This window comes from Gavia stellata, chromosome 4, assembly GCF_030936135.1.
Source record: "Gavia stellata isolate bGavSte3 chromosome 4, bGavSte3.hap2, whole genome shotgun sequence".
Taxonomy (NCBI): domain Eukaryota; kingdom Metazoa; phylum Chordata; class Aves; order Gaviiformes; family Gaviidae; genus Gavia; species Gavia stellata.
The window spans coordinates 30,635,915-30,655,567 of record NC_082597.1 but is presented as its reverse complement, the minus strand read 5'-3'; the positions used below and the strand labels follow the sequence as shown (position 1 = coordinate 30,655,567).

At 39.5% G+C, this 19,653-nt stretch overlaps 1 protein-coding gene across 1 annotated transcript in view; it reads left to right on the top strand.

Annotated features, from left to right (window-relative positions):
• The window catches only part of ZNF277 (zinc finger protein 277), a 61,715-nt gene that overhangs the window by 22,465 nt on the left and 19,597 nt on the right, over nucleotides 1-19,653 (top strand). Inside the window, exons 2-4 of the mRNA XM_059816114.1 lie at nucleotides 3,005-3,203; nucleotides 6,527-6,615; nucleotides 8,620-8,702. Of these exons, the coding sequence (XP_059672097.1) occupies nucleotides 3,005-3,203; nucleotides 6,527-6,615; nucleotides 8,620-8,702 (371 nt within the window). The remainder of the gene's footprint in view (nucleotides 1-3,004; nucleotides 3,204-6,526; nucleotides 6,616-8,619; nucleotides 8,703-19,653) is intronic.

Sequence of the window (19,653 nt, the reverse complement as noted above, 5' to 3'; positions counted from 1 at the left end):
ATTCCAACCCAAACAATTGCTATTCCCGAGTACTCATGCTAAATAACTGTATCGGCTCCTTGTCTATGTTGAGTAGCAGTTCCTGCCACACACACCTATCTTTTGAAAGTCAGTTTGTTGAGGCAGATAGGTACTTGTTTATTTCGACTTCTAAATGTTTAAATAGGTCATTGCAAGAGACCTAAACCAAAAATGAACAAAAAGCAGTGTAGCTGCTTACTGGGCACAGCTGAACTGGCTGACAGAGTATCTTCTTAGTTCTCTTGGCATCAGTGAGAGTCAGCAATTGCAAAGGAAATTAAGTTGCTCTACTTTTCTCAGTAAACATGTTTTAATGATTCTTCGGGCTACAAACTAATACTGACTGTAAGAATGCACAAACCTAGAGTCTTACAGGTAATGTCAGTTTTGCTTGGGAGAGCTGACCCTTTCGTGAGAATTGCTCTAGCATTTAGTGTAGCAGCTGCTGTTCTTAAAAGTAGGGAAAAATGGAACAATTTGTACAATGCCAGTTTAATAAAGAAATGTCTGGGGGAAGGGAATGGGCTGAAGTGAAGGTAAAATTATGAGAGGAAAAATGTTAGATTGTCAACAGCAGTTGTATTGCTCCACGTAATGCCATGCTCTGTGTGCTGCCATCTCTTCGCGCTGCTTAGTTTTATGGTATAAACCGAATCCAGTGTAACCTGACCATCAGACTTCAGCCAAGTCACTGCCTTTGCAGGAAGTTTTATTTTTCAAATGCCCTAAGTAGAAGCCTCAACAGTTGTGCAGGGCAGATGTGTTATTCCAGGAGCAGCATGGAACTGATGAAGCTGTACTTCCTATGATTTTATGGAACTGATAAAGCCGTATTTCCTATGGTTTTGTACCCTTTCCCACCTGTGGATCCCAGTAGCTCCAGCTTACCCTCTGTCCCCTGCAGGACCCTCATGGGGCAGCCATTGGCACACGCTGTGCCTGCTCTGGAGCACTACACGTCCACGATGGCTGGCCGGCTGCTGCTGAACAGCATGTGTGACGGATGGCAGAGTCCTGTTGCCCTCTCCGTGCCTCTTCTTTTACCTGAAATTTATCACAGAACTTTCAGGAATTTCCCAGGTCCATCTCTGAAACTGCAGCCCTTCTTTGGATATTTCAAAGTCTTGGCAGAGGATGGGGAGGGCACTGCTTCATTAGCTTATCTTCCTAGGAAAAAAACCTAAATGGGTATGATTTTTAAAACTATTTTTCAAATTCTCCATGTGGACAAGTTATCAAATTATCACATTCGGTGTGCTTGCCAATATATAATACATACATGTGAATTTTGTAGGGTGAAAATTGTCATACATTGATTCTTCTACCTATCTGATAAATATTGTTAATTAAACTTTCTTTAACCTTACACATTTTAAAATGCCTGTATGACAAAATAATAGGTCTGCGAGAAGGCCTTTTTCTTAATTCTTTAGATATCTTCAGAAACCAAAACCCAGGAGGTTCTGTCTGAACATCAGGAAACACCTTTTTCACTGTGAGGGTGACTGAGCACAGGTTGCCCAAGGAGGCTGTGGAGTCTCCATCCTTGGAGATATTCAGAAGCCATCTGGACACGGTCCTGGGCAGCTGACTTTAGGTGGCCCTGCTTGAGCAGGGGGATTAGGCCAGATGAGCTCTAGAGTTCCCTTCCAACCTCAGCCATTCTGTGATTCTGTGAAATTTCATTTCTTTTCAGAGGTGTTCACATCCTTCGTGTGGGAATCCAGAGGCGTGGAGTTTATTCTGCTGCTGGACAAATTAACTTCATATAACAAGAATCAAGGAGACCCATGATGTTTTCTTTTCAGTTTTCATCCTCAGAGTGCAGGAAATATTGGGGAGCTTTTTCTATTTGCTTTTACTGTCCTTTTGCTATCCAAAATTGATGTAGCTAAAATTGAAGATACATACTGAAATTGGCATTTGCTTCCAAGATAAATCCTTACCAAAAACTGAGATATAATTTGTTTGGAAAATGAACACCACAGTTTATTTCTGGACAACTGGAATTTGGTTAGGCTCATGGGGTCAGCTGTTGAAATCTGTTGGTCACACAGTGTTTCTTAATGAATTACGCTAATTTATACCAGTGGAAGAGATTATGAATTTACACTGCTATTGTTTAAATGTGGGGGACACACATATACCCTGGGTCACTCTGCTTGTTTGCAATATTACTGCAATACTGTGCAGTCCACCCACTTGTTGAACTACAAATAGCAGCAAACCTGGAGAACATCAGCCGGCAACTCACCTCTGTGTGCTGACATTTGAGCAACCTATGTCTGACTGCTGCAGTATAGTACAAACGGAGGCCATTGACCTTCCACATGGAGTATGGCTGGCCCTTCCTCAACATTTGTACAGTTAGAAAGTGTTTCAGTGGCCATAAGCTTCCATGTGGCAGTAATCTTTATAAAGAACGGTCTTTTCCTTTGTCACAGAACAGTAAGTGAGATGCTTATGGGAAAAAAAGGCAAGACAAATGCATACAGACGTTCAAGAGTCAATCAGAAAATGATAGAAGTATTGTGCAATAAAAAAAAGTATAATTAGGAGAAATCAACATGCAAAACAGTTTGTGCTATACAGTCTAAAGCCTCCTGATAGTATAAGGAATGTGACAAAGAGAGTAGCTTCATTCATGTCAACAGGTAGACTAGGTAGTGAAAGGATGAAAAATAGGTTTCTCATCATAAAACTTCCTTTAGTAATAAGCAGAGCACTTGTGTCTGTTTGACTTGGTGTCAGCTGGGAGTTTCAGTTGGAGCAGATATTTGAGAACTGTCCTGTGCTAACGTCCCACCGTCATTCTTGGAAATAACGCAGTCAAATCATTTTCCAGCACCTTGTTCCCGGAGTGATCCATGCAACAAAACTGGGACCCGACAAAACAGGTTTTACATGTACTGCCTAAAAGTACTCCAAGTGATGTAGATTTATTTGCTTACTCAGAATTAATTATTCTTTTTATTTATTTTAGATACAGAGTGTATTTTGGAGCCTCTGTCTCTGCCAGAAAGTCCAAGTGGTGGTGCTGCTGTAGAAAGTTCTCCCTATGTGCCTTGTATTTTCTGCAAAGAATGCTATGTCTTAGCAGAACAAAACCAGCTCCTGAAGCACATGATTATTGAACACAAGCTCGTCATAGCAGATGTGAAACTGGTTGCAGATTTTAGAAGGTAAGGGTAATATTGTTTAAAATGAGTCTGTATGTGTGCAGATATTATAGAAAACTTCAGAAAACTAGATATCATGTTTTTAAAATACTTTTAAAAGTAGTAGGGTGTTGTGGGAGGATTTGTATTACTTTTTTTGTGAGCTTTTTGTTGCTGGATTCTAAGGTTGTTTTCCCAGTCCTCTCCCACTCCCCAGCCCCTAGATGCTGCTGGGACCAGGGGACTCGATATTAGAACAGAGGGCAACTCCTGTGTTAGACGTTCTTTGACATATCCTAGGGACTTCTCAGGTCCTGTCACTAATCAACAAGTTGTGTACAAGCTAGAAAGCTGTTTATTTCATAAAGCACGTTCTAGACAATCGATTCTCCTAATTTTGGAGTTTATTCTTATAAGACAAGACCATTTCTACCACTGTGCAGGGTCCTAAAGCTGCGTATTGTATGCAGAAGCTGCTTAGTAAAGGATCTCTGACATTCTGGGATGAAATTCATTTGCTCTGTTTTAAGGATGCCAGTATTTCCCCATAGAAATCCCATTTAATCCTTAACTATACTTTACAGTACTGTGATCTACATACAACTGTGACTCCTTCTACAGCTGTGTCATTGATCATCTCAGCAGGGTCACATTTGGCTTTCTCTCTCTTAACTTCCTCCAGTAGCTGGCATGGCCCCAGCTGGCTTGTAACTTCAGAGACTAGGCACTTGCTTGGCATTTTGCTTTCACACACAGCAATGTATGGGCCAGGCGGTAGACTAGACAGTACCTGCCAGTTTGTAGATAGTTCTGTTGCAGTGTTTAAATGTTAGCTGTATAATTTCTCAACTAAAAGGAGTTTTCTGGTAGGTCTCCTGTGATTAGTTACTCAGACAAAGCCAATAACTTGTGTCTGTCAAGATGAGAAAAAAATGAAATATTAAGATGAAGTTTAGGAAGAGAAATGTAAGCCATATAAATCCTTATTTAGATGTTTGAGCTTAACGTTGCTTAAAATTGAAAACTGATACTTGTTTTTGTTTGGTTTTATGCTGAAAGCAGACAGAACAAGAATGCAATGTTTCTGGAGATAATGCTAGCTTCCTCAAATAAATAAAGGGATCAGAGCTGCTCAGTCATGGACCGCCAGTTTAAGTGTGCTTGAGGGGGATTATTCTGCATTAATAGAAATGTATTTTAAAATCACCTTTTCAAGAAAATGTCTATTTAGATTCGTTTTGCTGCTAATGCAATTGGAAGGTAGCCAAATCTTACAGAAAGTGGCCCCAGGATGTGAAATGATGGAGTTATTACTCTGAAGTGTGCCTTCTCTTATTTGCTGTACTGAATATCAGTAAAATGGTCTAATACTATGCAAAAAAAAAGGAAGTATAATCTGAGGTGTTAAACTGAAGTGTGGAAAATACAGGGAAACAACTATGAAAACATAGTATTTTTTTTATACTTAGCAATGAGTTGCAATCAGTCTTAGGAATACATTTCTTGACACAACTACAAGTAGAGAATCCAGAGGTGTTCAAGGAACATGTGGACATGGCATTGTGGGACATGGTTTAGTGGGCATGGTAGTGTTGGGTTGATGGTTGGACTTGATGATCTTACAGGTCTTTTCCAACCTTAGTGATTCTGTGATTCTGTGATTCAGAGAAGAACAATGCTAATGGAAAACTTCTTTTATTTTTTTTTTTTTTAACTTGGAAGAATAAAGGTAAGTTGGCATTAGGCAAGGGGAAGAGATAAGGGGAATAATCTTCCACTGCATGACTGGACATGATCACTCATGGACACTGATCACTCACTCGCTCTCCCTGAGAGTATGACATTGGCTTTATTTGATCATTGATTATTTGGGTTAAGTCTTATGATATGAAATCTCTTAAGAGTAAGCTTCATGGCACAAACAGTTATGGTTAGGTGAGTTTGTCTGAACAGTGTTCATTTATTTCAGTGCAGGGGACAGACTAAATGATGTCTTGAAATCCCTTCATTTGCACATTTATATCCTAAAAGCTTGAGGATTACTTATTCTGGAAGACTTGCTGTTCTATGTAGCAGCAACACTGCTTCATTGTGCATTATAAACAGTAGGCAGGGGACAACAAAATGCTCACCTCTCACTGACATCTAATGATGTCTCTGAATGAGCTTCAGCCATGCATGCTGGCTTCACTGTGCTTAGCTGTCTGCTGTACCGGAGGTTAATCGTCTCCGTGTCAAAGTTAGCAGGAACAAATATGTGCTGATTCCTTGGCTGCTGCAGTTAAAGTCCTCATATAGTAAGACAGATGGTAAATAGAGGTAATATGAACCATCATGGGATGTGATAGCTGTAGTAAGTAAACTTTTAGATTGCGCAAGTATTAAAAGCTACAACTATTTAGAAATGTCCTCATAATAATGATATCTGGTTTTTTATGATTCTTTTCCAAATTTGATGACATGTCAATAGGAAGCTGTGATTGAATAGTTAACCTTACCGACTTTCATACGATTTATATCTTGCACATGAGTCATAAATATAAATATAAGCATGCAGTTAAGCATTTCCACATTATTTTTTTGTAGTAAGATTCTGCATAATTAGCACAAGGATTGCTTGGTTCCCTTCATCATGTAATTGAAGGTGATGATTTCTTCTTGGTTAGACAGTAGCTTCTAGTTCAGTGGGAACCTAATCTCAGTTGGGGTCTGTTAATGCTGCTGTAGTACAATGATAGTACAAGAATGTTTCTAAACAACTGTAGTTGATGGGTTAAACCTTCAAGATGTGTATAGGGCTTTCCTTATTCTGTCTGCTATCGCACCCCCAGGTGTTTGGGGACTTAATTTTTCTGTCTTTTTAGCTGTCTGCCAAGCTACAGCTTTCACTGTAACTCCACAGGAGACCTGCCAAAACCTCACTTTTGACAAGTTGGTGTTTATACTGAGTTTCAGATTCCTGCCTCTGTCTTGCAGAACACAGACCACAATGTTTTGGGAATTTGAGAGTACTCTGTAGTATATCTTTTCAGTAAAGATGCATCTGAGAGGCACTTCTGTCTGAAGATGTGAACAGGTCACAGTCTTTATGTAAAGCTTAATGCAAGTTTGTCTTATTGATTTCTTCACTTTGACAGGATGGTTAAACCCAGTTTTAATGAAGCTGAATTAATTTAATGAATTGGAAAACTAGATTAAATGAAGAAAAAACAGAGACAAGAATTAAAAAAACCCACAAAACACTCTTAAGAATTTAGAGGATGGAAAAAGCAAGAGCCGATTAACTGTTTATTAGACTTTTTTTGATGTTTCCTTTTTCACTAATAATCTCCCCTTTATTTTTAAAGTTACATCTTGTACTGGAAGAAAAGGTTTGCAGAACAGCCCATCACAGACTTTTGTAGTGTGATAAGAACAAATTCAGAAGCTCCATTAGGTAAGTATGCTGCTTGCTTACCCTCTGTTGGCCAGGTCATGTGATAATTTCTGGCATATATTACTGTTTTGATCAGCCAAGTGTGAAGTAATCTGACACTAGGTCAGAAAACCACATAAGTAATGTTTAACTCTTAACCACATATTTAAACTTACCTTTTCCAAGGACTGCAACATGTGCTTCAGCACTGTGCTGAGTGAGGATGAGCTCAATATATGCTTCAACGCCAAATTAGGGCCAGTTGCAAATCAAGGCCTAGAAGCAGTGCAGCTTACATCGTGGCTGTGGAAGCTTTGGTGCCCACTACATAAATAATTGGTGACAGTCCTTCCAGAAACATGGAGAAACATTCCCAGTGAGCTGTCTTTTCCAACTTCACCCTGTCCACTACCCCCACTGATGCCACTAATGCTTCCTGGGCATCAGGGCCACAGTTGCCCTTCCTTTGCCCTGACACAGTGCTTACTGCCCCAAGAGTATTAGGAGACAATATCTTCACGGTAGGGGCACAAAGACTGCCATCTTCTGGGCTCCAACACAAGACCAAAGACCATACTTCATGGTTCTGCTGTACAGCGGGACACTCCATCATCACTGGTTGGCACAGTGGGACATTCCGTCATAAGGACAGTGATGACTGTGCAAAGGAAGTGTTTTTCTCAAGAAATAGCCGATGCATTTCTTTGGCTTCCCCTTTTCTAACAGAAAAATGTAGTTTACCTAAAAGCAGATAAGAGAACATTAGGTCTTTCCTGCATCTTTAATTCTCCATTGAGAGCTTAAAAGAAAGGAAGAAATGCATGCAGCCAGTGTCAGACATGTGTGAAAGGTGAAAACTGAGTACAAAATGGATGAAAATAAATTGGTTTAATTTTTCAAATTTATTTTAAGAAAAATAGTCCTAGAAAACACTCCAAAGACCATAACTGAATTTCTCTTACATATGTATGGTTTTGCTTCTGAAATTTTAACACTTACCACTCTGTTTGAAAATTGCAAATCAAGTGCCTGAATGCCAGAGCTTGACAGAATTATAAAACATCAACAGCCCTTCCAGAGGACAATGGGAGTATCTCATTGTTTGTTTATTAACAAATTTGTTAATTTTAATGGCTATCTCCTTCAAATATGATAGCTCAGAAATCAGGGGGTTTCTCTTCTTCACACCTCCTTCTGTATGAAAAGATGGAAAAGGCTGAAATCTAGCAAGTTTAAAATTGTAGAAGACTTAATAATGGTCACTTCAGTTCACGAACCACATAGCCCTTTGATTAATAAATAACTTTCAAATGCAAAATATTTTTGTAAGTGTTTTTATATTTTCTTACATGCTGAGTAATTTTAAGGTAATTCATTTGAAAGATTTGTTTTATTATTAAATTGGATATGAACATAAATAGTAAAAAGGTTAGTAAACATAAAATGTGGATAAAACATATAAGTAGAAATGTAAATTAGGCAAGTCTCAATGTGTGTTACTAAACAGTAGTGGTGCATATCTGCAGATGGAACAAGATCTGATGGTAAAAGGTAATATGATCGGTCAGAGTAAGGGGAGGGTATAATAAATGGTGATAACTACTGAAAACTGAAAATTACTTAGGGAAATAACTGAAAATCCCACATGAAAGATAAAATTAAAGGTGATTTCATGTTTCTTTCATGCTGACTTTATACTGTAACCAATATAAATGATTAAAATTGCTTTATGTCTCCAGAAGAACCATCTTAAAAATTAATAAACCTGGTAGCGGGGAAAACCTATGCAAGACTTTTGTCTTTGTACTACAATATAAATGCTGTAAAGGTCTTATAAATATGTATATACAAATATTTAAGCATGTTTCATTAAGTTATGAAATTAAAATAACCGGCTTTTATAGATTAAAAAGCACATTCTCACATTCTTAACACATTCCAAAGGTTTAGCAAATTATGTGCCAGAAATATTCAAAGCAGCTGCAACTTCCCATCCCTTACCCACTCTTCTTAATCTCTTAACAGAAGAACAGGACAATTATTTTCTTCTATGTGATGCTTTACCAGAAGACAGATTACTTAGAGAACAGCTTCAGCAAAAGAGACTGGTAAGAAATTACTGTTGTTTCATTTTTTGAGGTAAACAGTTCTGTAGTGTAACATACAGTAACTTAGTGGGCATTTTAAAGTGAAAGCATTTTTTGCTAGATTGCAAAATTCTGATTTTTTATATTTTTTTAAGCTGATTTCCCTAGCTGCTGCACAAACATACACAAACTCCTTGTTTATAGATTTTTCCTTGGAATAAATTTACAGGTTGTCTGTCAGTGTTCCACAGAAGTGGAAATTACACCCAGAGCACTGAAAAAGGCTGAGTGTGCTCAACATTTTTCTTCTTGGAAGAATCTGCAATGCATTGACACACTGTCTTTTGTATAATATTATACATGTAGGGAAATTGGCAAAATAAAACTCAGTTTGTGATATTGTGAAAAGGGAAGGTGATACTTACTTACAAAATCTGCAAGCAAGTTGCTTTTGTGCGTTCACACTCTCACCCAGATTTCATTAGTTCACACTCACATACTCACAAGCACCACGGTGCCTGAGTGGAGGAAGTCTGACCAGTATTGCTTCTGTGAGATGCAAAGGAGAAGAAATGCCAGCTATTGAGTCCTCATGAACCATTCTGGTTCTTATTGCTTGGTGATGGCAACTAGTACTTTGGACAGACCTCTCATGTCTTTTAGGAGTTGTCAGTTCTGAATGGGTGGTCCTTCACATTAAGCTTTTGCTGACTTCAGCTTCCATGACTCTTAGTCCAGGTTGCTGATCACTGGGGCCTTTCTGTTGTTTTCTTGTTTGAAATACACATCTGTAGTCTGTTTTTGCTGTTGAGCTAATTTAAAAATTAATGTTATGTGATACATAGCAGCCTTGTTGCCAGTCTCCTCATGTTAGGATGCAGGTTCTTCCGCTGGCAAGTCATATATTTTGTGAGGTGTTAGAGTGCAGGCCTTATATGCTCTTTACATAAATACGTTCCTCAGTTTACTCCTGGCAGCTATGTCCTGGGAATTGTCAACACAGGCCTTTTAACCCGTTGTTACGCTGTTTCTTCTGATATGTTTCTATTACAAGTCTGTACGTACACAGCATGCAACTAAAGACACTTTAAATCATAAGCATTCAGCATGAAGGAGACGCTTACAAAAACCAAATTCTAATCCCCAGGAAAATTGGAATGGGCAGGCAAAATCCATTTGGTTCAACTACCTTGTGAGTGGTGTTTCAGTTTGCTGGCTAAAGTAATGTTCTGCAGCTCACGGCACATGACTAGCGAATGCCCAGAACCTGTGGAGTATGTGCAAGTCTTACACAGCTCTCCATAGGATCCCAGCTCCTTCAAAGGAGAATTACGGTAGTTCTGCCATTGAGGATTTCCCATGGAGTTGGAGTTGCCTCAGCTGAAATCGTCATTCCTGTGTAGGTGCATTGGATTGGCTGCACTCAGAAAAAAGCAGCTGATGCACTTATGCCTAGCATGCTTCTCTTCCAATTCACTGTAAGAGAAGCTATCCTAGATCAGTAAAAAAGGTTTGTCTAGATCAGTATCTTATCCTTGACAGCGGCGTCTGTGGTGTTTGCCTGCTTCTGATCTGGTGGTGATTCTTTCTCAAAATATTCTCCTAGTCTCCACCAATTGACAGCTCAAGAATTTCCTATTTCAGCAACATTGTATCTGTGTTTATTAACACAATAAATTTTTCTTTCATGAACCTCCAACTCTGAACCCACACAAACTTCCAGTATCCACAGCTTCCTGCAGCAGTGAGTTGCACAGGTTAACTACACACAGGGAGAGAACCATCTATTTGGTCCTTTTGAACCTCTCACCTCACACCTGGCTGGTTTTTGTACCAGAAAAGGTAGTGAACAATTCGTCCTTAATCTTATCCAAACCATTCATGATTTGTCTCTTGATTTATCTACCTTACATTATGTCTTTCATTAGTTATGTCCTGAAGTGCACCCTCATGGCAAAGAAGGCCAACAGCATCCTGGACTGTATTAAGAAGAGTGATGCCAGCAGGTCAAGGGATGTGATCCTTCCCATCTACTCAGCACTAGTGAGACCATATCTGGAGTGCTGGTTCCAATGCTGGGCTCCCCAGTACAAGAAAGATATCGACTTACTTGAGCAAGTCCAGCACAGGGTCACAAAGATGATAAAGGGACTGCAACATCCTTCATACAAGGAAAGGCTGAGAGAGGTTGGACTGTTAAGCCTGGAAGACAGGACTCAGGGGGGATCTTATCAATGTGTATAAATACTTGATGGGAATGAGGAAAAGAGAGTCAGATTCTTCTCAGTAGTGCCCACCAACAGGACAAGAGGCAATGGGCATGAATTAAAAATCGAGAAATTCCCTCTGAAAACAAGAAAACACTTTTTTACTGTGCGGGTGGTCAAACACTAGAACAAGTTGTCCAGAGAGGTTGTAGAATCTTCATCTGTGGAGATATTCAAAACACAACTAGACACAGTCCTGGGTAACCAGCTCTAGGGGACCCTGCTTGGGCGTGGGGGTTGGACTAGTTGCTCTCAAGAGGTCCTTTGCAACCTCAGTGATTCAGTGATTTGAGGTTGAGGATGCTGTCTATTTGGAGGTTCTTCGCTGTGCATCATTGTTGCACTTCTTTGTACCTTTTCCAGTTTCCTATAATCCTTTTGAAGTTATGAAAGACATCTTGAATATTGCATGTGGGCATGCAGTGTCATAATGATGTTCATTTCCCAAGCATATATGATGTTGTTTGTGGTTTTGAGGAAGGAAGGAGGGTCATGACCAAGCATGCAGCTAATGTTTTCATAGAACTGTCTGTTGTAATAGTAACTCCTGGCTGCTACACATTGGACTGTACTTTTCTTAAAGGGCATTTATTTCTGCTTTTGTGGTGTTTTGTGCTATGCAGTCCTATTCCAACTAGGCCTTCTCTCCGTTACCAGTGTCAAGGGAGTGCGGAGTCTTCTGGCAGGTGAGACATCTCATCTCCTCTGCAAATAGACATTTCCTCAAATTCGGAAAAGAGTGCAGGGTTTAGCCCAAAGCAAGTGCTGGTTTTGTTTACAGAGAAATTAAGCTAGAAAAGAAAGAGGTATGCATTCTTATTACGGTATGAAATAGCCTTTGCTATTAACACTGTTTTAAATATCAGAATTGTATCTTCAGTTTTTACAGCAGGATTTTGTGAAATCAAGCTGCAGCTGTAGCTGGGGCTAATGGAGTCACCACTTTAGTTACAGCAATAAAGTCTGTTTATTTTTTCATTTCCTTTTTCTGCAATCTGAGTGTTGACTTGCAAGTTAAATAGTTATTTTGCTTTGCAAAGTCTTTTACCTCCAGACAAGTCCAGCAATTAAGAGTGAGCTGGCAAATGGGCTCATGTGAGTTGCACAGAATAAAGACCAGAACTTTACAACTTTTGGTAATGTTTCTGCAGCCTTTGAATCCTAACTGCTATATCCAACAGCAAGCCTAAACAAGGAAAAATGTTGTCTTTGAAATGTGCTAGCTGAAGAATTTCATTTTGCAGTTTTGAAACTTCAGTTTAGGATATTTCAGGCTGTATTGCAGCAGGGGAGCTAGCCAAGGTGGATGTCGTGCAGAGACATTATGGTGACTGTGATGTATTGAGAGAGGCCAAGGAACGAGCCTGAACTAGGTTAGAGAGCACAATTTGCTGAAATAGCTGACAAGGCTATGTAATACAAAACAGATACGGTCTTTTGGAAAAACACACTCTTGACAAAGAATTCGTAGTTGTGAAGCAGTACCAGGCAAGGAAGTCCTGGCGGCAAAACTCAAGATACTAGGAGGGGCCGTATAAGTATAAGGCACTTGGGCTTATCTTTTAAGATTTTTCTAAAAAAGGTAAAAACCCTAAACCTATTTTTTGAAAATACACACTTCCTACCACAGCATTGACCTTGTCTTGCTGTCATGTTTACAGCTATTCTCCTGTCATGTGACTGGCAGTTTTAGGTGAAGAAGCTATTCTTCCTCCCAGTAAATAGACCCTGAAGAGGAGTCTTCACCAAAACTGGAAGAGGGACTCAGCTATACCAGCTTCCCAGGATGAGCTGTTTGTATGATTCCCGGTTTGTCACAAGCTTAAGCTGAGACAAGGTTCAAAAAGTTGAAGCTATGCACTGGAAGGGATTGAGATGCTAGCCTGATTTAGCGTAATGCAACATCAGAAGTGCTTACAGCGTAGCTAATAGTGTCAGCATGTTAATACCTACATCTGAAATTCTATAGGTCCTTCTTTGCTATGTTCGGTATTTAATTGCTTTTCTCAAGCACTCTGGTACCTTGCCCATCCTCCATGGGTTTTTGAAGACTTGCCACACTAATGGTCAGAAATCTTTTTATCTAATTCTGTAATGACTCTTGGGTAAATTCTGTCAGAGTTGAATGCGTATAACGTCCAACTTTTAACCCTTTCTTACCCTTTTCTGGTCTCAGTTCTTTGTTTCTTTTGTTTTAAATGCATTTCATTAATGGTTGTGACATAATTAACCTTTCCTGAAAAGACTGAAGCCCTGAATATTGCAAGCATTTCTCTTTTGTTTGTGTTTGGTCTCTTCCTACGTTAAGTAATGGATCTCTACTTTGCCATTTATTTCTAATGTATTTGGCATTGGGGGGGAGGTTGGTTTTTATTGTTTCATTTTACCGTGTTAGCCTGTCTCCATCTTCTTTTGGTTGTCTTAGTTCAGACAAGCTTCACCTTTCTGTTGCTTCAGCTTGGCAGCCTGTGGTACATGTCTAATGCAATTTCAACCCTCTTTTTATTTTCATACAACTTTGCACAGTTACTTAGTTTTCATCATATCGTGAAACTCTTCCTCCCTTTTTTAATTGACTCAGCTTCCTGAACAAGCTGTAAGAATGTCTTCTACATCAGTGTCACAGTTACTTTCAAAGCCTGAGTCATCTGACCTGTCAGTGATTACAGCCTCTTCAAGTGTAGGTTCTAGCTTGTATCGCTTCAGTAGCTGAGTCAACTCAAGAAGAGGAGTGACAGGGAAGAGAGGAAGAACCTAAGAGCAAGTGGGACAGACAGCTAGGGGAACAATCCCTTATGGCCATCCCAGTTAGTCATTCCCACTGTTCACTTTGAACTTAAGCTCTGCAGACTAGGCTGGAATCAAGGATAAGGTACAGAAAAAAACATTTTCCCTATTCCTAAGAGGCAATTTGCCATGCAAAATAATAGTCAGAAGAATGCACCTCAGAGGTTTTACAATAAATTTATAACAGTTGTATTACAATCCTGAGACTTTTGCCAATTCATTATAATGCCAGTTAAGTTACAGTTTGGTCTTTGTACTCATTCAGTCTGACTAGGATCTGTGGTTCAGCAGGTTGTCCAGCTTGTTCTCCTTCTTACATCCTTTCCCCCTCACCCACCACCATTTTCTTCCCAACTTCCTGTTTTTCCAGTCAGTCACAACTCTTATTTCTCTATGCGTTTTTTGTTGCTGTCCTTTCAAACCTAGTTTAAAGTCTCCCCACTTAGTTGACAAGCTGATGTCCTAAGATGCTCTTTCTCATCTTTGTCAGGGGGCTTATTGGTAGCCTTTGTTTCCCCAGCCGTATGATAATATTCTTAAATGCTCCCTATTTTGTCACTGTTTCTATAGCTATATATGCCTCTCCAGTAGATGTTCATCTATGCCTGTACCTTGAACTCAACTGAAAAGATTCAGGAAAACGCTACCCATTCCTTTTCCTACTTCATTCTTGTTCACAGTGTTTTGTGGTAACGTCTTATCTGAGTATCTAGTAAAAAGTCAGGAACGCCCACTTGGGATATCAGCCTGTGCCAGATGAAGTGGAGTACTCTCAGTTTCATCTCCAGATAGGCAGCGTCTCTTGGAAGATAGTAGGTCACTGCCCCGTTGCTTTCATCTCTTCTGTGTCACAAAAGTGGGTCTCTCATCCTTCATTCCTTAATGACTAGTCTTTGACATGCCAGTCTGTCTGTCTAGCCAGTGGGGCTCTGTTTGTGACATTCCTTAACTATGTATGAATTTTCACATTCACTGGATGAGAGGGAGAAGTGCACAAAGTAGTCATCAAACACATGTATGTTGATGGTGTGACAGCTGGCTTCGAAAGTGTTGAGTGTTCTCCAGACTGGACATCCTATCCTGACAATTTTGTGGTATTCCCATGCATGTTACAGCTAAGCTGTTTCCTGAAGGGCTTCTCCAGCAGGCATCTCTGATAATATTAAAGAAAAGGCACTCTTCTTGAAATAACATTGGAGAGGACATGATAATGATTACAGAGTTGGAAGATTCTTTTTTTCTGTACTCAAGAGGCAAGAGAGTACTGTTTGAAGTGGGAGAACTGAATACAGTGATCAATAAGGAGAGAAACTGAATATAGAAGTTAGGAGACAAGATATTGATACACAGCTAAGATTGAAGGTCTTTAGAGAGACATGAAATTTCTGACACCATGATTCTTTGTAAATATTTTTCCTATTTAGCAGCTACAAGTACAATCAGCCAATCTTTGAGGAAACTGTAGGCACAAAACCAAATGTAATTCTCTTACTCCAAGAGTAGTTTATCCTAATGGTGTATATAATTGTCAAATAATGTGCTTGGCAAGTTTTTAGAGACTGTAGCGCATCTCAAGTGTCACCAGCCCTGGTCTTTGTCTCATTGTACCGTGCTGGTTTGTTTTATTGCCAGTAAAGTGTATAAGCAGCTTCTTGTTGTGATCTGCCAGCATGAGTTTTTTGTTTTGTTTTGTTTTTAAACCAGAATCTGTTTCACTTGCTTCCTTTGGCCTACAGCAATAGCTAGTTTCTGTGAGCACTCAGCAGGGATATGTAACTTCTATTTAAATTGGAAGAAACTACAAGTAAAGATACACACTGTGTTTGAGAGATCACCTAGGAGAGCTTGGTAAAACACATATTCTTATTATGGAGTCTCTATCTTATATTATTTAGATCCAAGTTCACACCCACATTGCTATCTCTGGTAGTACCTCATTTCTCAGGCAGACACTGATTTCAGTAGTATTAATGACTTCATTATTGTAACAGGAGTGTGGCCTGTGATCATGCACTCTTCACAACAGTGTGACTGAGAGCTCAGATGTTTTGAGTCCTTCACCCTGTAACATTCATGAAGTTACCTCTTCAAAGGAACATCTTTAGGCAAACTACCTCCCCAGAGGATATAGCACCATTTATAAAAAGCTTTCATTAGAACTTCTCTTAAGTGATCATTTGTATAACGTGCTGTCTTCCTAGTCTCTTGCCTAGAGAGGATGGGAGTGAAGGACCAGAACTGGCAGGACAGATGCTAACAAGAACTCCAAATTACAATATGCTCTTGCCCCAATGCACCCCAGTACTGAAATACTTAGACTACTTGTATGCTTAAGTCTTTGGACAAGAAACTTTGGACTTTGCCTTGTGAGGGCTTATAGCAGTAATTTTTTTTTTTTTTTTGGTCCTGAACATAAAAAAGAAGACACATACTGCTGTTGGCTCAATTTTACAGACTGAACTGCAGAATCCAGTCCTACAATGCACAAATGGGTTCCTGGACTGAGGAATGATAAATTCAGGTCTCATTGCAGTCAAAGTCACCGCATGATCTTGATTCAAACTGCAGTGTGATCTGCCTCTATCTTGGAGCTAGAGAAGTACTTTCTGCCTTAATTTGGTATGTATCAGAAGTGCTGTGATTATAAAGAGACAGGGTTTAGAGAAAGAAGTGATATACTTTTGTTGGACCAACTGATGTAGTTGTTAAAAACAGGCAAAATTTTGACCACCAATTCTTTCTTCAGGTTGGAATCAAAAGCAGCAAAACTTGTGCTGAGTACTGTTTGTGAATGTTTGTTCTACGTCAGTGATCCAAGCCATGAATTTAAATAGCTACGTAAATTATTTATGAGGGCCTTGTTAAAAAGCAATGATCTGACAGCAATAAAGAAAGACAATTTAGCAGCTGGGATACAGTGTCTGTTGGAGGGAAGGGTAACAGGAATTACAATACCAGAAAAGTCTAATGTGCCATAAAACCAACTGTCCTGCATCCATAGCTTTTGGCGTTCAATGGAGTTAGTTTTTAGTCTTACCTTTTGAAGGCATTTTGTGTGTCTTGAACATCTCTTGAACTATAGACCAGAGATGAAGTAATTGTTTAGGGAAAAGTGCTTACCAGCTGCAAGTATGCATTTTTCGTGTTTTACTGATTATCACTGTGAATTCTTGCTGATGCATAGTGTTTAAGCACTTCTGGAAAAAAACAGGTAATTTCTTCCAAAATATTGCTTCCAAGGAGAGGAACAGGCACATGTTTTTCAGGCTCATTTTAAATTACCATATCCTAGGAGGAAGTCTGAACTCCTCACAACCTCAAACTGAGCATCATGAATGTGCAGGGCATTTTTCTAGACTCAAAATTACAAATTGTCATTGAAATGATCAAATTTCTTTTGTATTAGTAGTTTAGTGTGCTGGTGTATTTAAAGATGATCATCCTGGTATAAACACTTTCACATCCTTACCATGTTTTTTTGGTTTATTAGTTAAAACACAGAATAGATAGTATTTTGTAATTTGGTTGGATTTTTTTATGGTAGATCACCCATAGAGTAGAAAATGTACAACTAAAAGCTATAGAAGAGGTTTTATCCAGACAGAAAAAAGGGGAATTGGATTAAAACTGAATTTGATTTTATTGCCTACATTAAGTACTCCTGCAAAGCAACTACATTTTAATTGCATGTAAGTATGTTCAATAATATCCAGCTTCCATTTGCCATGTTTGAAGGTGATCAACCACTTATGTCCTGTAGAATTTTCCTAAAGCTATTCCATGGGAGGCTGCTAACTGCCGCAGTCGTATCTACTGCTTATTTGAGCTAGGCTCTGTCTAAAAATGTGCTTCCAAGAACTTGTCATATAGCAGTATTTATTTTTGACAGTGCCTTGTTGATCGCATAAGCTTCATGTGGCTTGTGGGGACAAAGAGTTTAGACTAAAAGCCTCTGTAATTTAAGTTCTACTTTGTATCAGTGGCGATATCTGTTCTGTCAATGGTTGTTTCACAACTAGTTTGACAAACTTCAGTAAAGTAATGGATTTTGGAGGGGGCTGGGTAGCAAATCATAGAATATGGCATAAATAATGGAGGACAAATAGCTGTCAGAACATCTCACAGAAGATAAAGAGATGGGGGTTAGGAATCATTCAACAAACTGTATCAATATTGTAAACTATTTTCCTGATATCAAGCTGTGGCATTTGACTCACTTTTGTAGTGTTTTGGATTACCTTTTCTGTCTGTGCTCAATTCTTTTATTCATTATGGAAAAAGAAAACTAACATATGTGTATTTTGTGATCTGTTTACTTTTTCCTCAAGTGACTTCACCCTCTCATTCTCTGACACTTTGATACGACACAGTATCCTAAAAAAGTTTTGGAAAATATTCATGGCTGAAATGTTTTTGCTAATAGCCCCAACAATTCCAATGGGTTGCAAACTGGTGCAGGTATTAAAGTAAATTACTCAGTTCCTGCCTCATAACTTCAGTTTAAACTTGACTTTCATTACCAGCTGAAAGTTTCCACTCAGAAAAAGCTCAGAAGTTTTATGCAAGTTACTGTAATTGCTGTTCTCCTTTCAGAGTCCCAGCAATGGAGCAGAGGTAGAAGGGTGTTTGGGGAGTGTCTGTAGGGAAGAAGAGCAGACCTCTTGCTTTTGCTGAACTTGACTTGAACCAGTGCTTTTAATTCCTCACCTGTGCAAGTACCAGATTTGCTTGCTGGACTTGAACCAGTGCTTTTAATTCCTCACCTGTGCAAGTACCAGATTTGCTTGCTGGCTCAGAAAGTTCCCTCTAGCAACGAACGATGCCAACATTTGATGAAAGTAGTGTCTACCTTGGAAAATATTTTTTAAACTCCGTTGAGTAAATTGATAAAGCAAAGATGCTGGGTTAGTCAAAGCTTCCCAGCTGCCGAGCATGCTGGTGTAGGGGCAAACGGGAAGAGTGAGAGAGCAGACTAGCAGGAGCACATTCTGTATGCTTCTCCTTACCCCCCAGGCATAACTGGGAGTAGCAGCACACCAGGGCTGCAGTAAGCAATTTGTATGAAATGGGAATCTGGAGTTAGGCAGCCAAATATTGCAGAACATTTTTTTTCCCTCTTAGTAGAGTACAATGAGGAAGCTACGTTGGAAGCTATGTTAATTGGAGGGTGGGGCTGTTTAAACCCTTGTTATCTTAATGTTTGAATTGTACGTGGTATCTTTTGATTTTCTTTTAGATTGTTTCTAGTGCGTTTTACAAAGTATATAAACTGCACGCAGATGCTTTCCAATTCAAATCCAAACTGCATCAGACATGCTGCTGAGTGGAGAGAGGTGACAGCTACAAGTACCAGAGAAAGCCCTGGTTCTCACTGATGTGCTGTGGGGTGTTCACTGCCCTTGTGGAGCAGACAGATATCCTTACTTAATTGTGTCTCTGCTGAAGAGCTCTCACAAGATGTGTTATGCTCTATTTATCTCTTTCAGTAGTCAGCCCTGAAAAACAGGGATTTCTATTTCTGTTATTAGACGTTTTGCATAACACAGCAGGATATGAGCAGGTATGGCTTGGAGTTTGAGCAGGCGCTGCTGAGCCTGACTCCAACAGAAAATGTACACTTTGTAGTACAAAAGCGAACAAAAAAGCCCCACGATATGCATTTTCAGGGTAACAGACTCTTAGCTGATGTGCAACAGCTACAGCTCCCAAATTGTGTGGTTGAATATGGGCTCTAAAATGGGCTAAGGCACAGTGCACTCGTCCCCCACAGCAGCCGCTGGCCCTAGGCCAAATGTAACTCAGGTGTGGCACGTTCCTGCGCTCTCCAGCAGGCCTTCTTTTCATCCCACTGCTCCTTGCTGGATACAGCATGCTGCTCTTGTGGAAAAGAAACAAACAAGACATTTATTTGCCCAATA